This window comes from Choloepus didactylus, chromosome 4 (assembly GCF_015220235.1).
Source record: "Choloepus didactylus isolate mChoDid1 chromosome 4, mChoDid1.pri, whole genome shotgun sequence".
In the NCBI taxonomy this organism is placed as follows: Eukaryota; Metazoa; Chordata; class Mammalia; order Pilosa; family Megalonychidae; genus Choloepus; species Choloepus didactylus.
The window spans coordinates 57,646,482-57,668,394 of NC_051310.1; the positions used below are offsets into that span (position 1 = coordinate 57,646,482).

Here is a 21,913-nt window from a genome sequence, read left to right on the forward strand (position 1 = left end):
TGCTTTTCTCCTAACCTGCCCAGCAGATGGCACCTGTCAGACTGTCACCCCTGACTGGTGTAAGGAGGTGTGGTCCCTTCAGTTTCTCTTTTGGCTGTTTTTCCCAAGCTCTGCGATCTGGTTGTGAAGGGAAAGCTGGGCCCCGCCTCCTTACGCTTAGGGAAGATACACCCCCTAGGAATAAATCATCTGCAGTTGAATAGTCTCTCTGTGTCTGTTATCTCCACCCCGGTCTGGGTCAGAGTGCTGGGAACTGAAAATGACTAAGGCTCTCTACTCTGAGACCCTCAGGTTGAGAGAGAGAAAGAGGGACAGAAAGCCCCATTTTGGCTTTCAGTACACAGCCCCCCAGTTTCACTCATTGGCCAAAGGTCACACCCAGTCTTCTGGGCCCCCCCTGCCAGTACAGATGAGTCTGGTTCTTTAAGGTCAATTGTCACTAAAAGCCTCTGTCTGCTTATTGGGGGTTTGTAGCTTGTATTCAGCAGTCTACAGTTGTTAATTAAAACACTGGGAGGCGGGGCAAGATGGCGGACTGGTGAGCTGTATGTTTTAGTTACTCCTCCAGGAAAGTAGGTAGAAAGCCAGGAACTGCGTGGACTGGACACCACAGAGCAATCTGACTTTGGGCATACTTCATACAACACTCATGAAAACGTGGAACTGCTGAGATCAGTGAAATCTCTAAGTTTTTGCGGCCAGGGGACCCGCGCCCCTCCCTGCCAGGCTCAGTCCCGTGGGAGGAGGGGCTGTCAGCTCCGGGAAGGAGAAGGGAGAACCGCAGTGGCAGCCCTTATCGGAAACTCATTCTACTGATTCAAACTCCAACCATAGATAGACTGAGACCAGACAACAGAGAATCTGAGAGCAGCCAGCCCAGCAGAGAGGAGACAGACATAGAAAAAAGCAACACAAAAAACTCCAAAATAAAAGTGGAGGATTTTTGGAGTTCTGGTGAACATAGAAAGGGGAAGGGCAGAGCTCAGGCCCTGAGGCTCATATGCAAATCCCGAAGAAAAGCCAATCTCTCTGCCCTGTGGACCTTTCCATAATGGCCCTAATTACTTTGTCTCTTAGCATTTCAATAACCCATTAGATCTGTGAGGAGGGCCCTTTTTATTTTTTTTTTAATCCTTTTTTCTTTTTCTAAAACAATTACTCTTAGAAGCCCAATACAGAAAGCCTCAAAGACTTGCAACTTGGGCAGGTCAAGACAACAGCAGAACTAAGAGAGCTCTGAGACAAAAGGCAATAATCCAGTGGCTGAGAAAATTCACTAAACACCACAACTTCCCAAGAAAAGGGGGGTGTCCGCTCACAGCCATCATCCTGGTGGACAGGAAACACTCCTGCCCATCGCCAGCCCCATAGCCCAGAGCTGCCCCAGACAACCCAGTGTGACGGAACTGCTTCAAATAACAGGCACACTCCACAAAACTGGGTGTGGACATTAGCCTTCCCTGCAACCTCAGCTGATTGTTCCAGAGCTGGGAAGGTGGAGCAGTGTGAATTAACAAAGCCCCACTCAGCCATCATTTCAGCAGGCTGGGAGCCTCGCTACACAGCCCAGCAGCCCAGAACCGCCCTGGGGGGACGGCACTCACCTGTGACATAGCACAGTCATCCCTCAACAGAGGACCAGGGGGTGCACGGCCTGGAAGAGGGACCCACTTGCAAGTCTCAGGAGCCATACGCCAATACCAAGGACTTGTGGGTCAGTGGCAGAGACAAACTGTGGCAGGACTGAACTGAAGGATTAGACTATTGCAGCAGCTTTAAAACTCCAGGATCACCAGGGAGATTTGATTGTTAGAGCCACCCCCCCTCCCTGACTGCCCAGAAACACGCCCCATATACAGGGCGGGCAACACCAACTACACACGCAAGCTTGGTACACCAATTGGACCCCACAAGACTCACTCCCCCACTCACCACAAAGGCACAGCAGGGGAGAACTGGCTTGTGGAGAACAGGTGGCTCGTGGACGGCACCTACTGGTTAGTTAGAGAAAGTGTACTCCACGAAGCTGTAGATCTGATAAATTAGAGATAAGGACTTCAATTGGTCTACAAATCCTAAAAGAACCCTATCAAGTTCAGCAAATGCCAAGAGGCCAAAAACAACAGAAAATTATAAAGCATATGAAAAAACCAGACGATATGGATAACCCAAGCCCAAGCACCCAAATCAAAAGATCATAAGAGACACAGCACCTAGAGCAGCTACTCAAAGAACTAAAGATGAACAATGAGACCATAGTACAGAATACAAAGGATATCAAGAAGACCCTAGAAGAGCATAAAGAAGACATTGCAAGACTTAATAAAAAAATAGACCATCTTATGGAAATTAAAGAAACTGTAGACCAAATTAAAAAGATTCTGGACACTCATAGTACAAGACTAGAGGAAGTTGAACAAGAAATCAGTGACCTGGAAGATGACAGAATGGAGAATGAAAGCATAAAAGAAAGAATGGGGAAAAAAATTGAAAAAATCGAAATGGACCTCAGGGATATGATAGATAATATAAAACGTCCTAATATAAGACTCATTGGTGTTCCAGAAGGGGAGGAAAAGGGTAAAGGTCTAGGAAGAGTATTCAAAGAAATTGTTGGGGAAAACTTCCCAAATCTTCTAAACAACATAAATACACAAATCATAAATGCCCAGTGAACTCCAAATAGAATAAATCCAAATAAACCCACTCCGAGACATATTCTGATCACACTGTCAAACACGGAAGAGAAAGAGCAAGTTCTGAAAGCAGCAAGAGAAAAGCAATTCATCACATATGAAGGAAACAGCATAAGACTAAGTAATGACTACTCAGCAGCCACCATGGAGGCAAGAAGGCAGTGGCACGATATATTTAAAATTCTGAGTGAGAAAAATTTCCAGCCAAGAATACTTTATCCAGCAAAGCTCTCCTTCAAATTTGAGGGAGAGCTTAAATTTTTCACAGACAAACAAATGCTGAGAGAATTTGCCAACAAGAGACCTGCCCTACTGGAGATACTAAAGGGAGCCCTACAGACAGAGAAACAAAGAAAGGACAGAGAGACTTGAAGAAAGGTTCAGTACTAAAGAGATTCGGTATGAGTACAATAAAGGATATTAATAGAGAGAGGGGGAAAAATATATATGACAAACATAAACCAAAGGATAAGATGGCTGATTCAAGAAATGCGTTCACGGTTATAACGTTGAATGTAAATGGATTCAACTCCCCAATTAAACGATATAGATTCGCAGAATGGATCAAAAAAAATGAACCATCAATATGTTGCATACAAGAGACTCATCTTAGGCACAGGGACACAAAGAAATTGAAAGTGAAAGGATGGAAAAAAATATTTCATGCAAGCTACAGCCAAAAGAAAGCAGGTGTAGCAATATTATTCTCAGATAAAATAGACTTTAAATGCAGGGATGTTTTGAGAGACAAAGAAGGCCACTACATACTAATAAAAGGGGCAATTCAACAAGAAGAAATAACAATCGTAAATGTCTATGCACCCAATCAAGGTGCCACAAAATACATGAGAGAAACACTGGCAAAACTAAAGGAAGCAATTGATGTTTCCACAATAATTGTGGGAGACTTCAACACATCACTCTCTCCTATAGATAGATCAACCAGACAGAAGACCAATAAGGAAACTGAAAACCTAAACAATCTGATAAATGAATTAGATTTAACAGACATATACAGGACATTACATCCCAAATCACCAGGATACACATACTTTTCTAGTGCTCACGGAACTTTCTCCAGAATAGATCATATGCTGGGACATAAAACAAGCCTCAATAAATTTAAAAAGATTGAAATTATTCAAAGCACATTCTCTGACCACAATGGAATACAATTAGAAGTCAATAACCATCAGAGACTTAGAAAATTCACAAATACCTGGAGGTTAAACAACACACTCCTAAACAATCAGTGGGTTAAAGAAGAAATAGCAAGAGAAATTGCTAAATATGTAGAGACAAATGAAAATGAGAACACAACATACCAAAACCTATGGGATGCAGCAAAAGCAGTGCTGAGGGGGAAATTTGTAGCACTAAACGCATATATTAAAAAGGAAGAAAGAGCCAAAATCAAAGAACTAATGGATCAACTGAAGAAGCTAGAAAATGAACAGCAAACCAATCCTAAACCAAGTACAAGAAAAGAAATAACAAGGATTAAAGCAGAAATAAATGACATAGAGAACAAAAAGACAATAGAGAGGATAACTGTCACCAAAAGTTTGTTCTTTGAGAAGATCAACAAGATTGACAAGCCCCTAGCTAGACTGACAAAATCAAAAAGAGAGAAGACCCATATAAACAAAATAATGAATGAAAAAGGTGACATAACTGCAGATCCTGAAGAAATTAAAAAAAATTATAAGAGGATACTATGAACAACTGTATGGCAACAAACTGGATAACGTAGAGGAAATGGACAATTTCCTGGAAACATATGAACAACCTAGACTGACCAGAGAAGAATTAGAAGACCTCAATCAACCCATCACAAACAAAGAGATCCAATCAGTCATCAAAAATCTTCCCACAAATAAATGCCCAGGGCCAGATGGCTTTGCAGGGGTATTCTACCAAACTTTCCAGAAAGAACTGACACCAATCTTACTCGAACTCTTTCAAAACATTGAAGAAAATGGAACACTACCTAACTCATTTTATGAAGCTAACATCAATCTAATACCAAAACCAGGCAAAAATGCTACAAAAAAGGAAAACTACCGGCCAATCTCCCTAATGAATATAGATGCAAAAATTCTCAACAAAATACTTGCAAATCGAATCCAAAGACACATTAAAAAAATCATACACCATGACCAAATGGGGTTCATTCCAGGCATGCAAGGATGGTTCAACATAAGAAAATCAATCAATGTATTACAACACATTAAAAATTTAAAAGGGAAAAATCAAATGATCATCTCAATAGATGCTGAAAAAGCATTTGACAAAATCCAACATCCGTTTTTGATAAAAACACTTCAAAAGGTAGGAATTGAAGGAAACTTCCTCAACATGATAAAGAGCATATATGAAAAACCCACAGCCAGCATAGTACTCAATGGTGAGAGACTGAAAGCCTTCCCTCTAAGATCAGGAACAAGACAAGGATGCCTGCTGTCACCACTGTTATTCAACATTGTACTAGAAGTGCTAGCCAGGGCAATCCGGCAAGACAAAGAAATAAAAGGCATGCAAATTGGAAAAGAAGAAGTAAAACTGTCATTGTTTGCAGATGATAGGATCTTATATTTGGAAAACCCTGAGAAATCGACGATACAGCTACTAGAGCTAATAAACAAATTTAGCAAATTAGCGGGATACAAGATTAATGCACATAAGTCAGTAATGTTTCTATATGCTAGAAATGAACAAACTGAAGAGACACTTAAGAAAAAGATACCATTTTCAATAGCAACTAAAAAAATCAAGTACCTAGGAATAAACTTAACCAAAGATGTAAAAGACCTATACAAAGAAAACTATGTAACTCTACTAAAAGAAATAGAAGGGGACTTAAAAGATGGAAAAATATTCCATGCTCATGGATAGCAAGGCTAAATGTCATTAAGATGTCAATTCTACCCAAACTCATCCACAGATTCAATGCAGTCCCAATCAAAATTCCAACAACCTACTTTGCAGACTTGGAAAAGCTAGTTATCAGATTTATTTGGAAAGGGAAGATGCCTCGAATTGCTAAAGACACTCTAAAAAAGAAAAACGAAGTGGGAGGACTGACACTCCCTGACTTTGAAGCTTATTATAAAGCCACAGTTGCCAAAACAGCATGGTACTGGCACAAAGATAGACATATAGATCAATGGAATCGAATTGAGAATTCAGAGTTAGACCCTCAGATCTATGGCCGACTGATCTTTGATAAGGCCCCCAAAGTCACTGAACTGAGTCATAATGGTCTATTCAACAAATGGGGCTGGGAGAGTTGGATATCCATATCCAAAAGAATGAAAGAGGACTCCTTCCTCACACCCTACACAAAAATTAACTCAAAATGGATGAAAGATCTCAATATAAAAGAAAGTACCATAAAACTCCTAGAAGATAATGTAGGGAAACATCTTCAAGACCTTGTATTAGGCGGCCACTTCCTAGACTTTACACCCAAAGCACAAGCAACAAAAGAGAAAATAGATAAATGGGAACTCCTCAAGCTTAGAAGGTTCTGCACCTCAAAGGAATTTCTCAAAAAGGTAAAGAGGCAGCCAACTCAATGGGAAAAAATTTTTGGAAACCATGTATCTGACAAAAGTCTGATAACTTGCATATATAAAGAAATCCTGCAACTCAATGACAATAGTACAGACAGCCCAATTATAAATGGGCAAAGGATATGAAAAGACAGTTCTCTGAAGAGGAAATACAAATGTCCAAGAAACACATGAAAAAATGTTCAGCTTCACTAGCTATTAGAGAGATGCAAATTAAGACCACAATGAGATACCATCTAACACCGATTAGAATGGCTGCCATTAAACAAGCAGGAAATTACAAATGCTGGAGGGGATGTTGAGAAATTGGAACTCTTATTCATTGTTGGTGGGACTGTATAATGGTTCAGCCACTCTGGAAGTCAGTCTGGCAGTTCCTTAGAAAACTAGAAATAGAGTTACCATTCGATCCAGCGATTGCACTTCTCGGTATATACCCGGAAGATCGGAAAGCAGTGACACAAACAGATGTCTGCACGCCAATGTTCATAGCAGCATTATTCACAATTGCCAAGAGATGGAAACAACCCAAATGTCCTTCAACAGATGACTGGATAAATAAAATGTGGTATATACACGCGATGGAATACTACACGGCAGTAAGAAGAAACGACCTCGTGAAACATATGACAACATGAATGAACCTTGAAGACATAATGCTGAGCGAAATAAGCCAGGCACAGAAAGAGAAATATTATATGCTACCACTAATGTGAACTTTGAAAAATGTAAAACGAATGGTTTATAATGTCAAATGTAGGGGAACTAGCAGTAGAGAGCAATTAAGGAAGGGGGAACAGTAATCCAAGAAGAACAGATATGCTATTTAACGTTCTGGGGATGCCCAGGAATGACTATGGTCTGTTAATTTCTGATGGATATAGTAGGAGCAAGTTCACAGGAATGTTGCTATATTATGTAACTTTCTTGGGGTGAAGTAGGAACAGGTTGGAAGTAAAGCAGTTATCTTAGGTTAGTTGTCTTTTACTTACTCCCTTGTTACGGTCTCTTTGAAATGTTCTTTTATTGTATGTTTTTTTTTTTTTTTTTTTCCATTTTTTTTTTCCATACAGTTGATTTAAAAAGGAAGGAAAGGTTAAAAAAAAAAAAGGAAAAAACAAGGAAAAAAATATGTAGTGCCCCCTTGAGGAGCCTGTGGAGAATGCAGGGGTATTGGCCTACCCCACCTCAATGGTTGCTAACATGACCACAGACATAGGGAACTGGTGGTTTGATGGGTTGAGCCCTCTACCGTAGGTTTTACCTTTGGGAAGACGGTTGCTGCAAAGGAGAGGCTAGGCCTCCCTATAATTGTGCCTAAGAGCCTCCTCCCGAATGCCTCTTTGTTGCTCAGATGTGGCCCTCTCTCTCTAGCTAAGCCAACTTGAAAGGTGAAATCACTGCCCTCCCCACTACGTGGGATCAGACACCCAGGGGAGTGAATCTCCCTGGCAACGTGGAATATGACTTCCGGGGAGGAATGTAGACCTGGCATCGTGGGACGGAGAACATCTTCTTGACCAAAAGGGGGATGTGAAAGGAAATGAAATAAGCTTCAGTGGCAGAGAGATTCCAAAAGGAGCCGAGAGGTCACTCTGTTGGGCAGTCTTACGCACAATTTAGACAACCCTCTTTAGGTTCTAAAGAATTGGGGTAGCTGGTGGATACCTGAAACTATCAAACTACAACCCAGAACCCATGAATCTCGAAGACAATTGTATAAAAATGTAGCTTATGAGGGGTGACAATGGGATTGGGAAAACCATAAGGACCACACTCCATTTTGTCTAGTTTATGGATGGATGAGTAGAAAAATAGGGGAAGGAAACAAACAAACAAACATACAAAGGTACCCAGTGTTCTTTTTTACTTCAATTGCTCTTTTTCACTTTAATTATTATTCTTATTATTTTTGTGTGTGTGCTAATGAAGGTGTCAGGGATTGATTTAGGTGATGAATGTACAACTATGTAATGGTACTGTGAACAATCAAAAGTACGATTTGTTTTGTATGACTGCGTGGTATGTGAATATATCTCAATAAAATGAAGATAAAAAAACAAAAAAAAACAAAACACCGTTTGGAGCTCAGCTGAGCTATAGTCACTCACTGTGCACTCTGCTCACTCAGAGAGTGCTGCCCATTTCTAGCACAGCAAGGCTTTGCAGCAAAGCCTGCCATGGGGGGAGGGGCTCTTGGCTTGCATCTGCAGCTTTTACTTACAGATTCCATGCTGCAATCTCAGGCATTCCTACCAATCCAGGTTGTATGATGTGTGGGCAGTCACAGTTGTTCCCCAGCAGTTATTCCAGATTATTTACTAGTTGTTCCTGTTTGTTTATTAGTTGTTCCAGGGGACTGACTAAATTCCACTCCTCTCTATGCCACCATCTTGCCCCTCCTTCTCTCCTATATTTTAAAGCTGCATTTTCTTGATTCAGCATCCACCCAATTACTGCAACCCTTTAACTGTTTTTGAGTTTCGAGGTGATGGCTCCACCAGTTTTTGCTAGTTGCTCAGACATTCTGTGGGGAAACTGCTCCCTGGAGTGTCTTATACTCTAATCTTGGTTGACTGGAAGGCTTTTTACTTTTATTTAGAAGTAAAACATAGGCAGTAAAAGGCAGAAATCATAAGGGCACTCCATGCCACCTCACGGATAAAGAACTAGAATATTATTAACACCCTGGAAATTTCTTTTGTGTCTCTTCCTAATATGAAACCCTTCACTCTTCCCCACAGGAACACATATGTTGATTTTTAACACTGTAGATTAGTTTTGCTTATTTTTCAACTACACATAATTGGAAGAAATCTGCAGTATGTCCTTCTTTGTGTGTCTGACTTCTTTTTTCCACATTGTAAGATTCATTAATGTTATTGCCCATCTTTTCTTTTCATTGTCGTGTATTTTTCCATTATACAAACAAAAAACAATTTATCTTTTTTGCTCTTGGAGGACATGTGCATTGCTTCCTTTTTTCCCCCCAAATATAAACAGTATAGCTGTGAACATTATTTGTGCCCATATGCATGCACTTCTATTAGGAATATTTTTACAAATGGAATTGCAGGATCATAGGGTTCAACTTTTTAGACAGTGACCTATAGTTTTCCAAAGTGGTTGTACCAACTCACACTCCCAGAATCTGTATGTAAGAGTTCCAGTTGCTTCACATCCTTGTTGATACTTGGCAATGTTTATCCTTTTTAGATTTAACTATTGTGTTTAATGTTTAGTGGTATCTGTCTTTTAACTTTCTATTATGGAAAATTATAAACATAACAATAGAAAGTATAGTATAATTTTAAAGTTCCCATGTTCCCATCAGTCGACTCCAATAATTATGGGTACACAGCCAATCTTTTTTATCTAGGTCCATATTGGAAAATTTTGAAGCAAAACCCAGGCATCATATAATTTCTTCTATAAATACTTCAGTATATCTTTGTAGATGATTATTTTTAGAAACATAACCACAATTTGATATACACCTAAAAAAAGTTAGCAATATGTCCTTCAACATATTAAAGAATATAAAATATGCTATAGATATCTCTTCACCACTAATTGTTTAGTACGCATTTCTCTAAAATGACATTTTCTTACCTATAGTGAATAGTACTATCACAAACAAAGCTAACAATAGTTCCTTACAGCATCTAATACCTAATCCATGTTTACATTTCTTCAGTTGCCTCAAATGTCTCAGAATCCAATCAACGTCCGCACATTGCATTCAGTTGGCATGTCTCTCAAGTATTTTTTAATTCTAAAATAGTCTTTCTACCATGGCATTCTCTTATTGAAGAGACTGGGCCACTTATCCTGTAGAGTGTCCACCTTCTGGATTTGTTCATTAATTTTTCAGGGTGTTGTTTTCCTTCAGTCTCTGGATTTCCTATTAATGGGCCTATATCTGAAAGCTTCACAAAATTAAGGTTGAACATTTTTGACAAGTGTAGTTCATAAGGGTGCCATGACCTTATATTGCATCACATCAGGAGGCAGGCAGTATCTGGTAATCCCACAGTTAATCATTCTGGGTTTGCAACAGCAGGGCTCATGATTTTCTCTGCTTTTTAAAATTATTATTGTAAGTGAGAAAACTAGGTCCAAAAACCTTTGACTTGTCCAAGAGGAAGTTAGTGACCTGTCTGAGCTTGATCTGAGACTCAGCCTCCATTATCTCAACTTACTTTCTGTTATGCATGCCTCTTTGTTTGTAATCTTGCTAACTTTGTTTTTTAAGTATATGAGTTGATAATTTTCTAAAATGGACATTGAAATGACTTAGTATCTTAAGGTAGTCCAAAGTAGTACAAACAATAAACAAATTATAGTTCTGCATTTAAGAATACAAATTTTAAGTGGTAAGGAAGTCCTTGGTTCTATGGGAAAGTTTTAACTTTCTCATTTTTCTTTGTAATACCCAACTTTCAGGTTGTTACTTTACTTTCTCCTTCTGCTGACTAGCAAGGTGGTAAGGTAGAAATCTCAAACTTCAAAAATAAGTGCTAATAGATGGAAAATCACTATGGATTACCAGGTCAGTTATAGAAAATGTGTAGTAAATATTAGATGAACAAATAAAACAAATGTTGGCAAACCATGATGCAATCAAGTCTGTAATTTATATTGGGTTAATTGATCGCTTTTATAAATGTCTGTTTACTTTTTCAGCCTTTTTTTGGAGTCCTAATGCTTTCTCATATTTAATACTTGCCTCAAAAGGAGGTAACATTTATTATTTGTATCAGGGTTCTCCAGAGAAACAGCACCAACAGGATATATGTAAATTTATCTAACAGGATATGTCCAAAATTCTGTAGGGCAGGTCTTAGGCTAGAAATTCCAGTAAGGTGAATTTGAAGTTTTGAGTTTGAAGTTTTCCCTAGGAAAAGCTGGTAACCTGGAAATTCCAGCAAGAGTTGATGTTGAAGTCCTGAGGTAGAAATTCTCTGACCTCTAGAACCTTTAGTTCATGTTGTTAAAAGTTCCTACTAATTGGATGAGGCCCACCCACATGGAGGGTGCTCTCCTTTACTTGACGTCAGCTGATTGTAGGTGCTAAACCCACCTGTGAAATACCTCCACACCAACAACAAGGCCAGTATTTGCTGAAACAACTGGAAACCCTAACCTAGCCAAGCTGACACATAAAATCAGCCATCACACTATTAGATATTAATCAGTGCCTTTTAGCCATTAGAGAAATAGCTTTGCCTGACAGTAGAACCTTACTTCTTAGGATCCAGGTTCTTGTTGAGTCGTAGTGGTAGCTGCATCCTTTTTTTCCAGTCAGACAAGCACGGCAAAGGGCATGGAGACCTTCTGTCCAACAGGGCGCCATTGTGGGGTTCTTAAGGCCACTGTTACGAGTGGAATGGCAATATTCAGATTTATGGTTTCTGCCTTCAAAGGAGGCCTTTCTGGATACCTTTTAATATTTCTATGGAATCATTTGAATTTTCTTGAGAATGTCTCCCCCTCAGTGGAGGAAAGACTTTCAGATTTGTATAGAGAGTTTAACTTCACCAGGAAAGAGCATGGCTGTGTTTTAAAATTTGTCATTTGATTAGTAGACTCAATCTCATATTTCTCTTTTACTACATTCATGTCATTTTTTAAATGCTTATATAAGTGCTTGATTTTCTAAGTCTTAAAGCTGCTAGATTTTTTAAAAGATACGTTTTCATTGTGATGAATTACGTACAAGTATACCATGTTCTTTCTGTGTTTTCTTGTTCTGTCACAAAGAAACACCATATTTTCACTTAGCTCACTATTTCTCTGTCTTCTCTGAAGGTCCATATTGGTTATCTTCCTAACAAGCAAGTCCTTGGCCTCAGCAAGCTTGCAAGGTAAGTATGACTGTGTGGTGAACAGGAAAAATGGTTTGTAGAACCTACCCCTATATGGTGAGATTCTCCTCTTGCTTTCTCTCTTATGGACCTACCTTGGAAGTCCCACTACAACTTAAAATTTATAGTTGCAGAGGCGAACACACTCAGAGGGCCTGAAATACAAATGCTCTTTTCTTCTCACTCTTCCGTTGCCTATCTCCACCCCTACCTCCCGCGCCTTCTTCTACTGGCACACTCTTGAAGTCTTAGCTCACTTCTTTCTCTGTAGAGCCTTCCTTCACTGGAGAGGCTCTGGGGTTACACTGAGTCCAGCTCCTCTCTTTAAAAAGCAGTTAGCCAGGGAGAGAACCTGGGCAGGGGTCTAACCACACTGTTTTCAGGCTTTTAACCAAACCCCTGTTTGGGCCCCCAGCCTCAACTCTGCCTTCCACTGTACCTGCGTGCCTCTGGGTATCTCTCTGGGTCCCTCAGGGTCAGTCAGTTCACTTCTACTTTCTTTACCTCTCTGCAGACACAAGACTGTGCCTTCCTTGGCTTTGCTCAGCTCTACTCCAAGACAGTGCTTTCTCTCCATTCTCCTATTTTCCTCTCTTTTCTACTGCAGTCTTCTTTTCTGTTCTTTATCCTTGTGGATTTATGCCTTTAAAAAATTCCTGTACTACTAATTTTTTTTAAATTTGGGTTTTGAGGAGGAAAGGTGATATATGTGTGTGGTCATCTGTGTTTAATTGGAAGTAAACTCAAGGGTTCATATCTCCCTGATAGGTCCCAGCCACTAGTATTTTATTGCTTCTAAATATCATTTTTTGTTGTAACTTCTTTGTATAAATTTTGTGAGTCCTGAGTGATAGGGAAGTACTGGGAGGTGTGTGTGTTGGGTGGTGGTCATGATGTGTTGAGAATTAAAAATGAAATGAAGGGATAAGTATTGAACATACAAAACACCTCCCCTTTTTATTTTAACAATCCAAGTTTGAATAATTTGATTGAGATTATAGTGACATTATCAAACTAGGAGTACATGAATCTTTGTGAACAACCATCTAGTCAACAGAGATGAACCTGTGCCTTCTCTGTTGGGTACTGGAATTCATCATGATGCTGAGATAGTGGTCCAGATCTTTCTTAGTTCTATGTTGGGTGCTGTAAAAACTGCCCCAGCAATCTGACAGCAGCCCTCCACAGCTGTTCCTTTTATTTTGTTTTCACTTCAACTTTCTTATTCATTCCTCTAGAGAATGGGGAGAGAGTGGGTAGAAAAAAGAAAGTTGACTTTTCCAATTAAGACCTTACTCCTGTTCCATAACTTTGCCACCAGACAGGGCAACTTATCACCACAAAAGGATGATGTTTTATCATAGCTATGATCACATCACTGTAATAAGGCTTTTCAACACAAATCCAGAAATATCCTGGCTTCTTTCAGTGATCTGTACCCAGTGGCAGTGCCACGGGGGCCTGAGAAGGGGAGGTAGTGTGGTGGTGGGAGGGGGAATAATTAATCCTGCTAGAATTTCTGTTAGTACTCCCCTGTCCCCTTTTGAGTAACTTACTTCACATAATAATAAACAAAGTCAATTTTATTCAACTGTCTTTAGTAATATTTGGGTGTTTTTTTGTTTGTTTTTTTCTGTTTTGCAATCCACCGTCTAAGTACAGAGTGCTTGCTGTGCTAACATAGCTTTAGGTCTAGTCCCCTGGGACTCTCCCTTCCAGCAAGATTGCCAACCCTACACCTTTCCCATATTGAAATTCTGACACTGCTGATGCCTATAACAGACTGTCAATATGTGAAAGTTATAATGGATGTTTTTCATATTATAAGAAGTCTGGACACACCACATGAGACCTTGGTTTATAGCAGGCTTTCTCTAGGAGATCATGCTTTGTATACCATGGGTAACACTTTATGGGAAATGGATTGTAGGGTGATCCAGTGAGATCATAGAATAAATGGTAACTTGGGGGTAGGAAGGGAATAATCTTTGGCTAAAGAAAGGAAAAGATTTCAAATAATTAAGCTTTTATGAAACAACACAAAGGGGCTGATTATTAGCATGGGGATTTGTCCTTCCACTAATAGGATTAGAAAAGAAATAGAACACTAAACCAAAAATCCTAGTGTATGACAGATGTTTTATAAAAAAAATTCAAAGAATAGATCTGTTAAATAGACTGCTAATTCCTTATAAGAAAGAAGAACATTTAGGGAATGAAGAGGGATATTCAAAGAAAGCCAAATGTCTTAGCAAAACTTCACTGCTCATTTTAATCTTGAATGTGAGGTTTGTTACATGCTTACTTTTAAACGAATGACCTTTCAGTGCCAGTGAAGTCAAATATCAAACAGTAAGCCTTAAGTAACAAGAAAATGCCAGAAGTGAGTTGATCTGGTTCAACTCTAGTAGAATTCTAGAGTAAACTTAGTTTGAATAGAAATGCCTTTTGATGCTGGAAATCCATTTAACGTGTATTATATTTCTTACCTTACAGTACCTTCAGAAACATAATTAAATCTTGAATTTAGAATTGTTGTAGTACCTTGGGGTAGGTAGTGAGGAAGAACATCCATCAGTTTCTGTTACATGCTCAGTAACCTCCTAAAGCATCCTGTCTCTGACCTGTTGCCATGCTGTCACTCTCTGTTATGGCTCTTCTTATTTTTGTCCTGTATTATAAATTAGAGTCCTAACTCTTCCCTGCCTCTAATCTGCCTCTAATCTAAAAAAAAGCTAGGATGCTCTTTCTAAAATGTGAATTTAATCATGCCATTCCTTCAGCAGTTCCTCGTAGCTTTTTTTTCTTTTTCAACAATAGCTTTTTGTGTGTGTGCGTGAAAAGGATTTTATTTACTCACCAAAGTAAATCAAACAGGAATCCTCCTATAGGCTTGTATGTTAATACTGATTCTGCAGAATTGAGCTTTCCTGCCATAGAGAAGACTCATCTGCTAGAGACTCTGACAGACAGAAAACCGCCGAGGCTCTCTGCTTGGGACCTGTCTGCCACCACAGCCTTCCCACTGTAGGAGGAACACCACTGTTATCATTATCACCACCAGGCTGTCCCATTACATTTTTTTTTAAGATGAAAGTTATTTTAATTATCTCAATTCTTTGTTTTTGTTACTTTCCAATCTTTTCCTTGCCCTTTTATCATTTTGGTTTTGTTTGTTTGTTTATTAAATTCAGTTTTTTAAATTATTTTCTTAATTAAATTCAGTTTTATTGATATATATTCACATACCATACAATCATTCATGGTGTACAATCAACTGTTCACACCACAATCATATAGTTATGCATTCATCACCCCAATCTATTTTTGAACATTTTCCTTATACCAGGAAGAATCAGAACAAGAATAAAATATAAAAGTAAAAAAAGAACACCCAAATCATCCCCTCATCCCACCCTGTTTTTCATTTAGTTTTTGTCCACATTTTTCTACTCATCCATCCATGCACTGGATAAAGGGAGTGTGATCCACAAGGTTTTCACAATCACACTGTCACCCCTTGTAATCTACATTATTATACAATTGTCTTCAAGAGTCAAGGCTACTGGGTCAGAGTTTGATAGTTTCAGTTATTTACTTCTAGCTATTCCAATACATAAAAACATAAAAAGTGTTAGGTATATAACATGTAAGAATGCCCACTAGAGTAACCTCTCGACTCCAGTTGAAATCTCTCAGCCACTGAAGCTTTAGTTCATTTCATTTCTCATCCCCTTTTGGGCAAGAAGAGGTTCTCAATCCCACAAAGCCGGGTCCAGATTAATCCCTGGGAGTCATATCCTGCATTGCCAGGGAGGTTTACACCCCTGTGACATAGTGGGGAGGGCAGTGAGTTCACCTGCTGAGGTGGCTTAGCTAGAGAGAGAGAGCCACATCTGAGCAACACAGAGGCACTCAGGGGGAGACTCTTAGGCACAATTATAAGCAGGTTTAGCCTCTCCTTTGCAGTAACAATCTTCATAGGGGCAAGTCTGGTGACAGAGGGCTCAGCATACCAAGCCGTCAGTCCTCAGTGTTGGTGAGAACATCAGCAACAATCCAGGTGAGGAAGTCCAACACCTCCGCATTTTCCCCCAGCTCCTTGGGGGGCCCAAATCAAATATTTTTATTTTCTGCCCAAATCACTCTGGGATGTGTTGTTATTTCACTCTAACCTATACAAACCTACCATATCTTACTTCCCATTCAAAGCTCCATGCAATTGTGATGCTTGAACAAACTGACTGTAGAAGTTATATTGTTTAGAAAATATAGATCGTGCACCAAATAAACATCTCTTCCCTTGGTCTCACATGGAAGCTGAAGTTTTAAGACACAGTCAGTTTCAGCCTTTACCCTTTGGCCTGATTTGCCCCAGTCTTAACGAGATCTGCTTCATTCATATCTCTAATGGAAATCTAGGCTCTCCTTCAGCTTTTTCTTTTTTTCACAGTTGTTGTATGCATTAATACTGACATTCATATCTGCTGAGCTTTAGCGCCGAGTTTCAGGTGTCACACAGATTCCCAGTGTTCCAAAGACCAATCAGTTTATACACCAAGGGATCAGCATCTCAGAGTTTGGAGATAGCCATCAGAATTCAGGAATAGATTTGACTGTTGTAAGAGCTTACAATCTAGGGACCATTACAATAATCGTTCCCCTTATAGGCTGTGCTCTAAAATTCAGTTTTGGGTTTGCGCATTGTCGTTAGTCCATATTGGTGAGGCATTATAGTGTTTGCCTTTGTTTCTGGTGTACTTCACTCAAAATGCTGTCTGCAGGATCCATTCACCTCCTTGTGTGTCTCTCGGCTTCACTCCTTGTAGTTGCTCAATATTCCATTGCATGAATAAACCACAGTTCACCATTCTGTTCCTCAGTCAATGCACCCCTAGGCCACCTCCACCCAGTGCAAATCTTGAACACTGCCTCCATAAACACCAGTGTGCAAATGTCCATTCATGTCTCCTCTCAGATCTTCCAAGTACATACCCCATAATGAGGTTGCAGGACCTTATGGCCCCCGCATACCTAGCTTCTTGTGGAACCACCACAGTGACCTCCAGAAAGGCTACACCATTCTGCCTCCTCATCAACAGTAAATAGGTACATCCCTCTCTCCATGTTTTCTCCAGCATTCCTATCCCTATTTATATTTTTTCTTACAATTTTATAGAGACACATTCACATACCATACAATTATCCACAGTGTACAGTCATTTGTTTACGGTATCATCATATAGTTGGACATTTGTCACCATAGTCAGCACTTGAACATATTGATTACTAGGAAAAATTTTTTTTTTTTTTTTTTTTTTTTAGTGAATAATAAAAAAGATAATAAAAAGAAAACTAAAATGTCATACAATACAATACAATAGTAAGTACACAGAACAACACCATTACCAAGAATCCTATATCCATCCCTTATATCCCCCTCTCATACACATTTAGCTTTGGTACATTGCCTTTGTTACATTTATTGGAAGCATATTACCATGTTACTGTTGACCATAGACTCCAGTTTGCTTTGATTATGTTTTTTTCCCAAATACCATCTGTTCCTATTTGCTAATGCTGCCCTTTTGCAAAACACCAGAAATGAATTGGCTTTTATACAGGGAGTTTATTTGGTTACAGAGTTACAGTCAGAATGCCATAAAGCATCCAAGGTAAGACATCAACAATCAGGTACCTTCACTGACGGATGGCCATTGGTGTCTGGAAAACTTCTGTTAGCTCAGAAGGCATATGGCTGGTGTCTGCTTGCTCCCAGGTGGCATTTCAAAGTGGTGTTCTCCAGAATGTCAGTGTCAGCTTCCAATGGCCACTTCAAAATGTGTGTCTCAGCTGCAGCTAGCTATGAGCTCCTTCTGTCTGAGCTTTTATAGGGCTCCAGTGAACTAATCAAGGCCCATGCTGAATAGATAGGGCCACACCTCCATGGAAATTATCTAATCAGAGCTATCACCTACAGTTGGATGGGTCACATCTCCGTGGAAACAACCTAATCCAAAGTTTCTAACTTAATCAACACAATACGTCTGCTCCCGCAAGATTGCGTTTAAGAATATGGCGTTTTCTGGGGTACATAATATATACAAACCGGTACACCATCCCTTTTTCAACAGTCTGCATGGTTGACAATCATTGTTCTCCCACATGTAAAAACATTTTTATATTTGTACATTCCAGTTTTTGCCAAGTTATACAGTCCCAGTCTTTATCATCTATCTTCACTTCCGATGTCATACATTCCCCTATCCCATCTCTTTCAGCTTTAATCACAGACATCTTTGTTCAGTGTACTTACAATATTGTGCTACCATCACACAGTATTATGCTATTTCTGGATCTATACAATCAATCCTGCTGAACATTCTGTAGTCCTTCAGCATCAAATGCCTGATCTCTACCCTCTTTCTATCTCCTGGTAGCCTGTGTTGTCAGCTTTTAACTCTCAAAATTTGCTCATTAATATTAGTTCATATTAGTGAGACCATACAGTATTTGTCTTTTTGTTTCTGGCTAACTTCACTCAATATAATGTCCTCAAGTTTCATCCAGGTTATTATATGTTCCATGCCTTTGTTCTGTCTTACAGCTGCATAATATTCCATCATGTGTATATACCACAGTTTGTTTATCCTCTTGTCCATTGATGGACATTTGGGCTGCTTCCATCTCTTGGCAGTCGTGAATAATGCTTAAAAAGACATTGGTTTACAAATGTCCATTTGTGTCTTAACTTTCAGTTCCTTTGAGTATATACCTAGCAATGGAATAGCTGGGTCATATGGCAAATCTATACTTAGCTTCCTGAGGAACCTCCACACTGTCTTCCAGAGTGGTTGCACCATTCTACGTTCCCACCAACAACGAATAAGTGTGCCTCTTTCTCCACATCCTCTCCAGCACTTGTAATTTTCTGTTTTTAGGATGATGGCCATTCTGGTAGGTGTGAGATGATGTCTCATTGTGGTTTTGATTTGCATTTCCCTAATAACCAGTGGAATTGAACATTTTTTCTTATGTTTTTGAGCCATTTGTATTTTCTCTTCAGAAAAGTGTCCATGTCTTTTGCCCATTTTTTAATTGGGTTGTGTGTCTTACCATTGTTGAGTTGTAGGATTGCTTTATATATTCAGGATATTAAACCCTTATCTGATATGTGGTTTCCAAATATTGTCTCCCATTGTATTGGCTGCCTTTTTACTTTTCTAACAAAGTCCTTGATGTACAAAAGTGTTTGATTTTGAGGAGATCCCATCTGTCTATTTGTTCTTTGGTTGCTTGTGCTTTGGGTGTAAGGTCTAGGATACCACCTCCTATCACAAGATCTTTAAGATAGTGCCCTAGATTTTCTTCCAAGAGTCTATGGTCTTAGTGCTAATGTTTAGGTTTTTGATCCATTTCGAGTTAATCTTTGTATAAGGTGTGAGATAGGGGTCCTCTTTCATTCTTTTTAAAATGAATTTCCAGTTCTCCAAACACCATTTACTGAAGAGGCTGCTCTGTCCCAGTTGCTTTGGCTTGACTGCCTTATCAAAGATCAATTGTGTTTTTTAAAAAAAAAAAAAAGCTGAAAAAGATCCCAGACTTCAATTAGAGATATGAATGAAGCAGATCTGGTTAAGACTGAGGCAAATCTGGCCAAAGGGTAAAGGTTGAAACTGACTGTGTCTTAAAACTTCAACTTCCATGTGAGACCAAGGGAAGAGATGTTTATTTGGTGCATGATCTATGTTTTCTAAACAGTATAACTGCTACAGTCAGTTTGTTCAAACACTACAGATTACATGGAACTTTGAATAGGAAGTGAAATATGGTAGGTTTATATAGGTTAGAGTGAAATAGCAACACATCCCAAAGTAATTTGGGCAGAAAATAAAAATATATATGCAGGGCCCCCTGAGGAGATGGGGGAAAATGCGGAAGTGTTGGACTTCCTCACCTGGATTGTTGCTGATGTTCTCACAGCATAGAGGACTGACGGCTTGGTATGCCGAGCTCTCTGTCTTGGGACTTGCCCTTATGAAGCTTGTTACTGCAAAGGAGAGGCTAAACCTGCTTATAATTGTGCCTAAGAGTCTCCCCCTGAGTGCCTCTTTGTTGCTCAGATGTGGCCCTCTCTCTCTCTAGCTAAGCCACCTCAGCAGGTGATCTCACTGCCCTCCCCGCTGCATGGGACCTGACTCCCAGGGGTGTAAATCTCCCTGGCAATGCAGGATATGACTCCCAGGGATTAAACTGGACCCGGCACTGTGGGATTGAGAACATCTTCTTGACCAAAGGGGGAATCGAAATGAAATGAAATAAAGCTTCAGTGGCTGAGAGATTTCAAATGGAGTCGAGAGGTCACTCTGGTGGGCATTCTTACATGCTATATACCTAACACTTTTTAGGTTTAATGTATTGGAATAGCTAGAAGTAAATACCTGAAACTATCAAACTCTGACCCAGTAGTGTTGACTCTTGAAGACAATTGTGTAACAATGTAGCTTACAAGGGGTGACAGTGTGATTATGAAAACCTTGTGGATCACACTCCCTTTATCCAGTGTATGGATGGATGAGTAGAAAAATGTGGACAAAAACTAAATGAAAAACAGGGTGGGATGAGGGGATTATTTGGGTGTTCTTTTTTACTTTTATTTCTTATTCTGATTCTGATTCTTTCTGGTGTAAAGAAAATGTTCAAAAATAGATTGGGGTGATGAATGCATAACTGTATGATGGTACTGTGAACAGCTGAACATAGATGATTGTCTGGTATGTGACTATATCTCAATAAAACTGAATTTAATTAAAAAAAAAAAAGATCAATTGTCCATAGATGCGAGAGTCTATTTCTGAACACTCAATTCGATTCTATTGGTTGGTATTTCTATCCTTATGCCCATACCATGCTGTTTTGAGCACTATAGCTTTGTACTATGCTTCAAAGTCAGGTACTGTGAGACCTCCCAGTTCGTTCCTCTTTCTCAAGATATTTTTGGCTATTTGGGGTACCTTGCCCTTCCAAATAAATTTGCTTATTGGTTTTTCTATTTCTGCAAAATGAGTTGTTGGGATTTTAATTGATATTGCATTGAATCTATAAATCAATTTACATAGAGTTGACATCTGAATTATATTTAGTCTTCCAATCTATGAACACAGTATGTTCTTCCATTTTTTCAGGTCCTGTTTGATTTCGCAGTTTCTTGTAGTTTTCTTTGTGTAGGTCTTTTGTGACCTTTGTTAAGTTTATTCCTAAATACTTGATTCTTTGGGTTGCTATTGTAAGTGGAATTTTTTAAATTTCTTCCTCTTCTTGCTCATTACTTGTGTATAAGTACACAACAGATTTTTCCGTGTTGATCTTGTAGCCTGCCACTTTGCTGTATTCATTAATCAGCTCTAATAGCTTTGCTGTAGATTTTTCTGGATTTTCTACATATAGAATCATGTCATCTACAAACATTGAAAGTTTTACTTCTTCCTCTCCAATTTGGATTCCTTTTATTTATTTTTCTTGCCTAATTGCTCTAGCTAGAACTTCTAGCACAATGTTGAATAGTGACAGTGGGCATCCCTGCCTTGTTCCTGATCTTAGAGGGAAAGCTTTCAATCTCTCCCCATTGAGTATGATGTTAGCTGTAGGTTTTTCATATGTTGCCTTTATCATATTGAGAAAATTCCCTTCTATTCCTATCCTTTGAAGTTTTTTCATCAAGAAAGGATGTTGAATTTTGTCAATTCCTTTGGTGCATCAATCAAGATGATCTTCT

At 39.2% G+C, this 21,913-nt stretch overlaps 1 protein-coding gene across 1 annotated transcript in view; it reads left to right on the forward strand.

The window, feature by feature from the left end:
• Nucleotides 1–21,913, forward strand: part of GCH1 (GTP cyclohydrolase 1) — a 115,400-nt gene that overhangs the window by 76,761 nt on the left and 16,726 nt on the right. Inside the window, exon 3 of the mRNA XM_037832666.1 lies at nucleotides 12,083–12,138. Within this exon, the coding sequence (XP_037688594.1) occupies nucleotides 12,083–12,138 (56 nt within the window). The remainder of the gene's footprint in view (nucleotides 1–12,082; nucleotides 12,139–21,913) is intronic.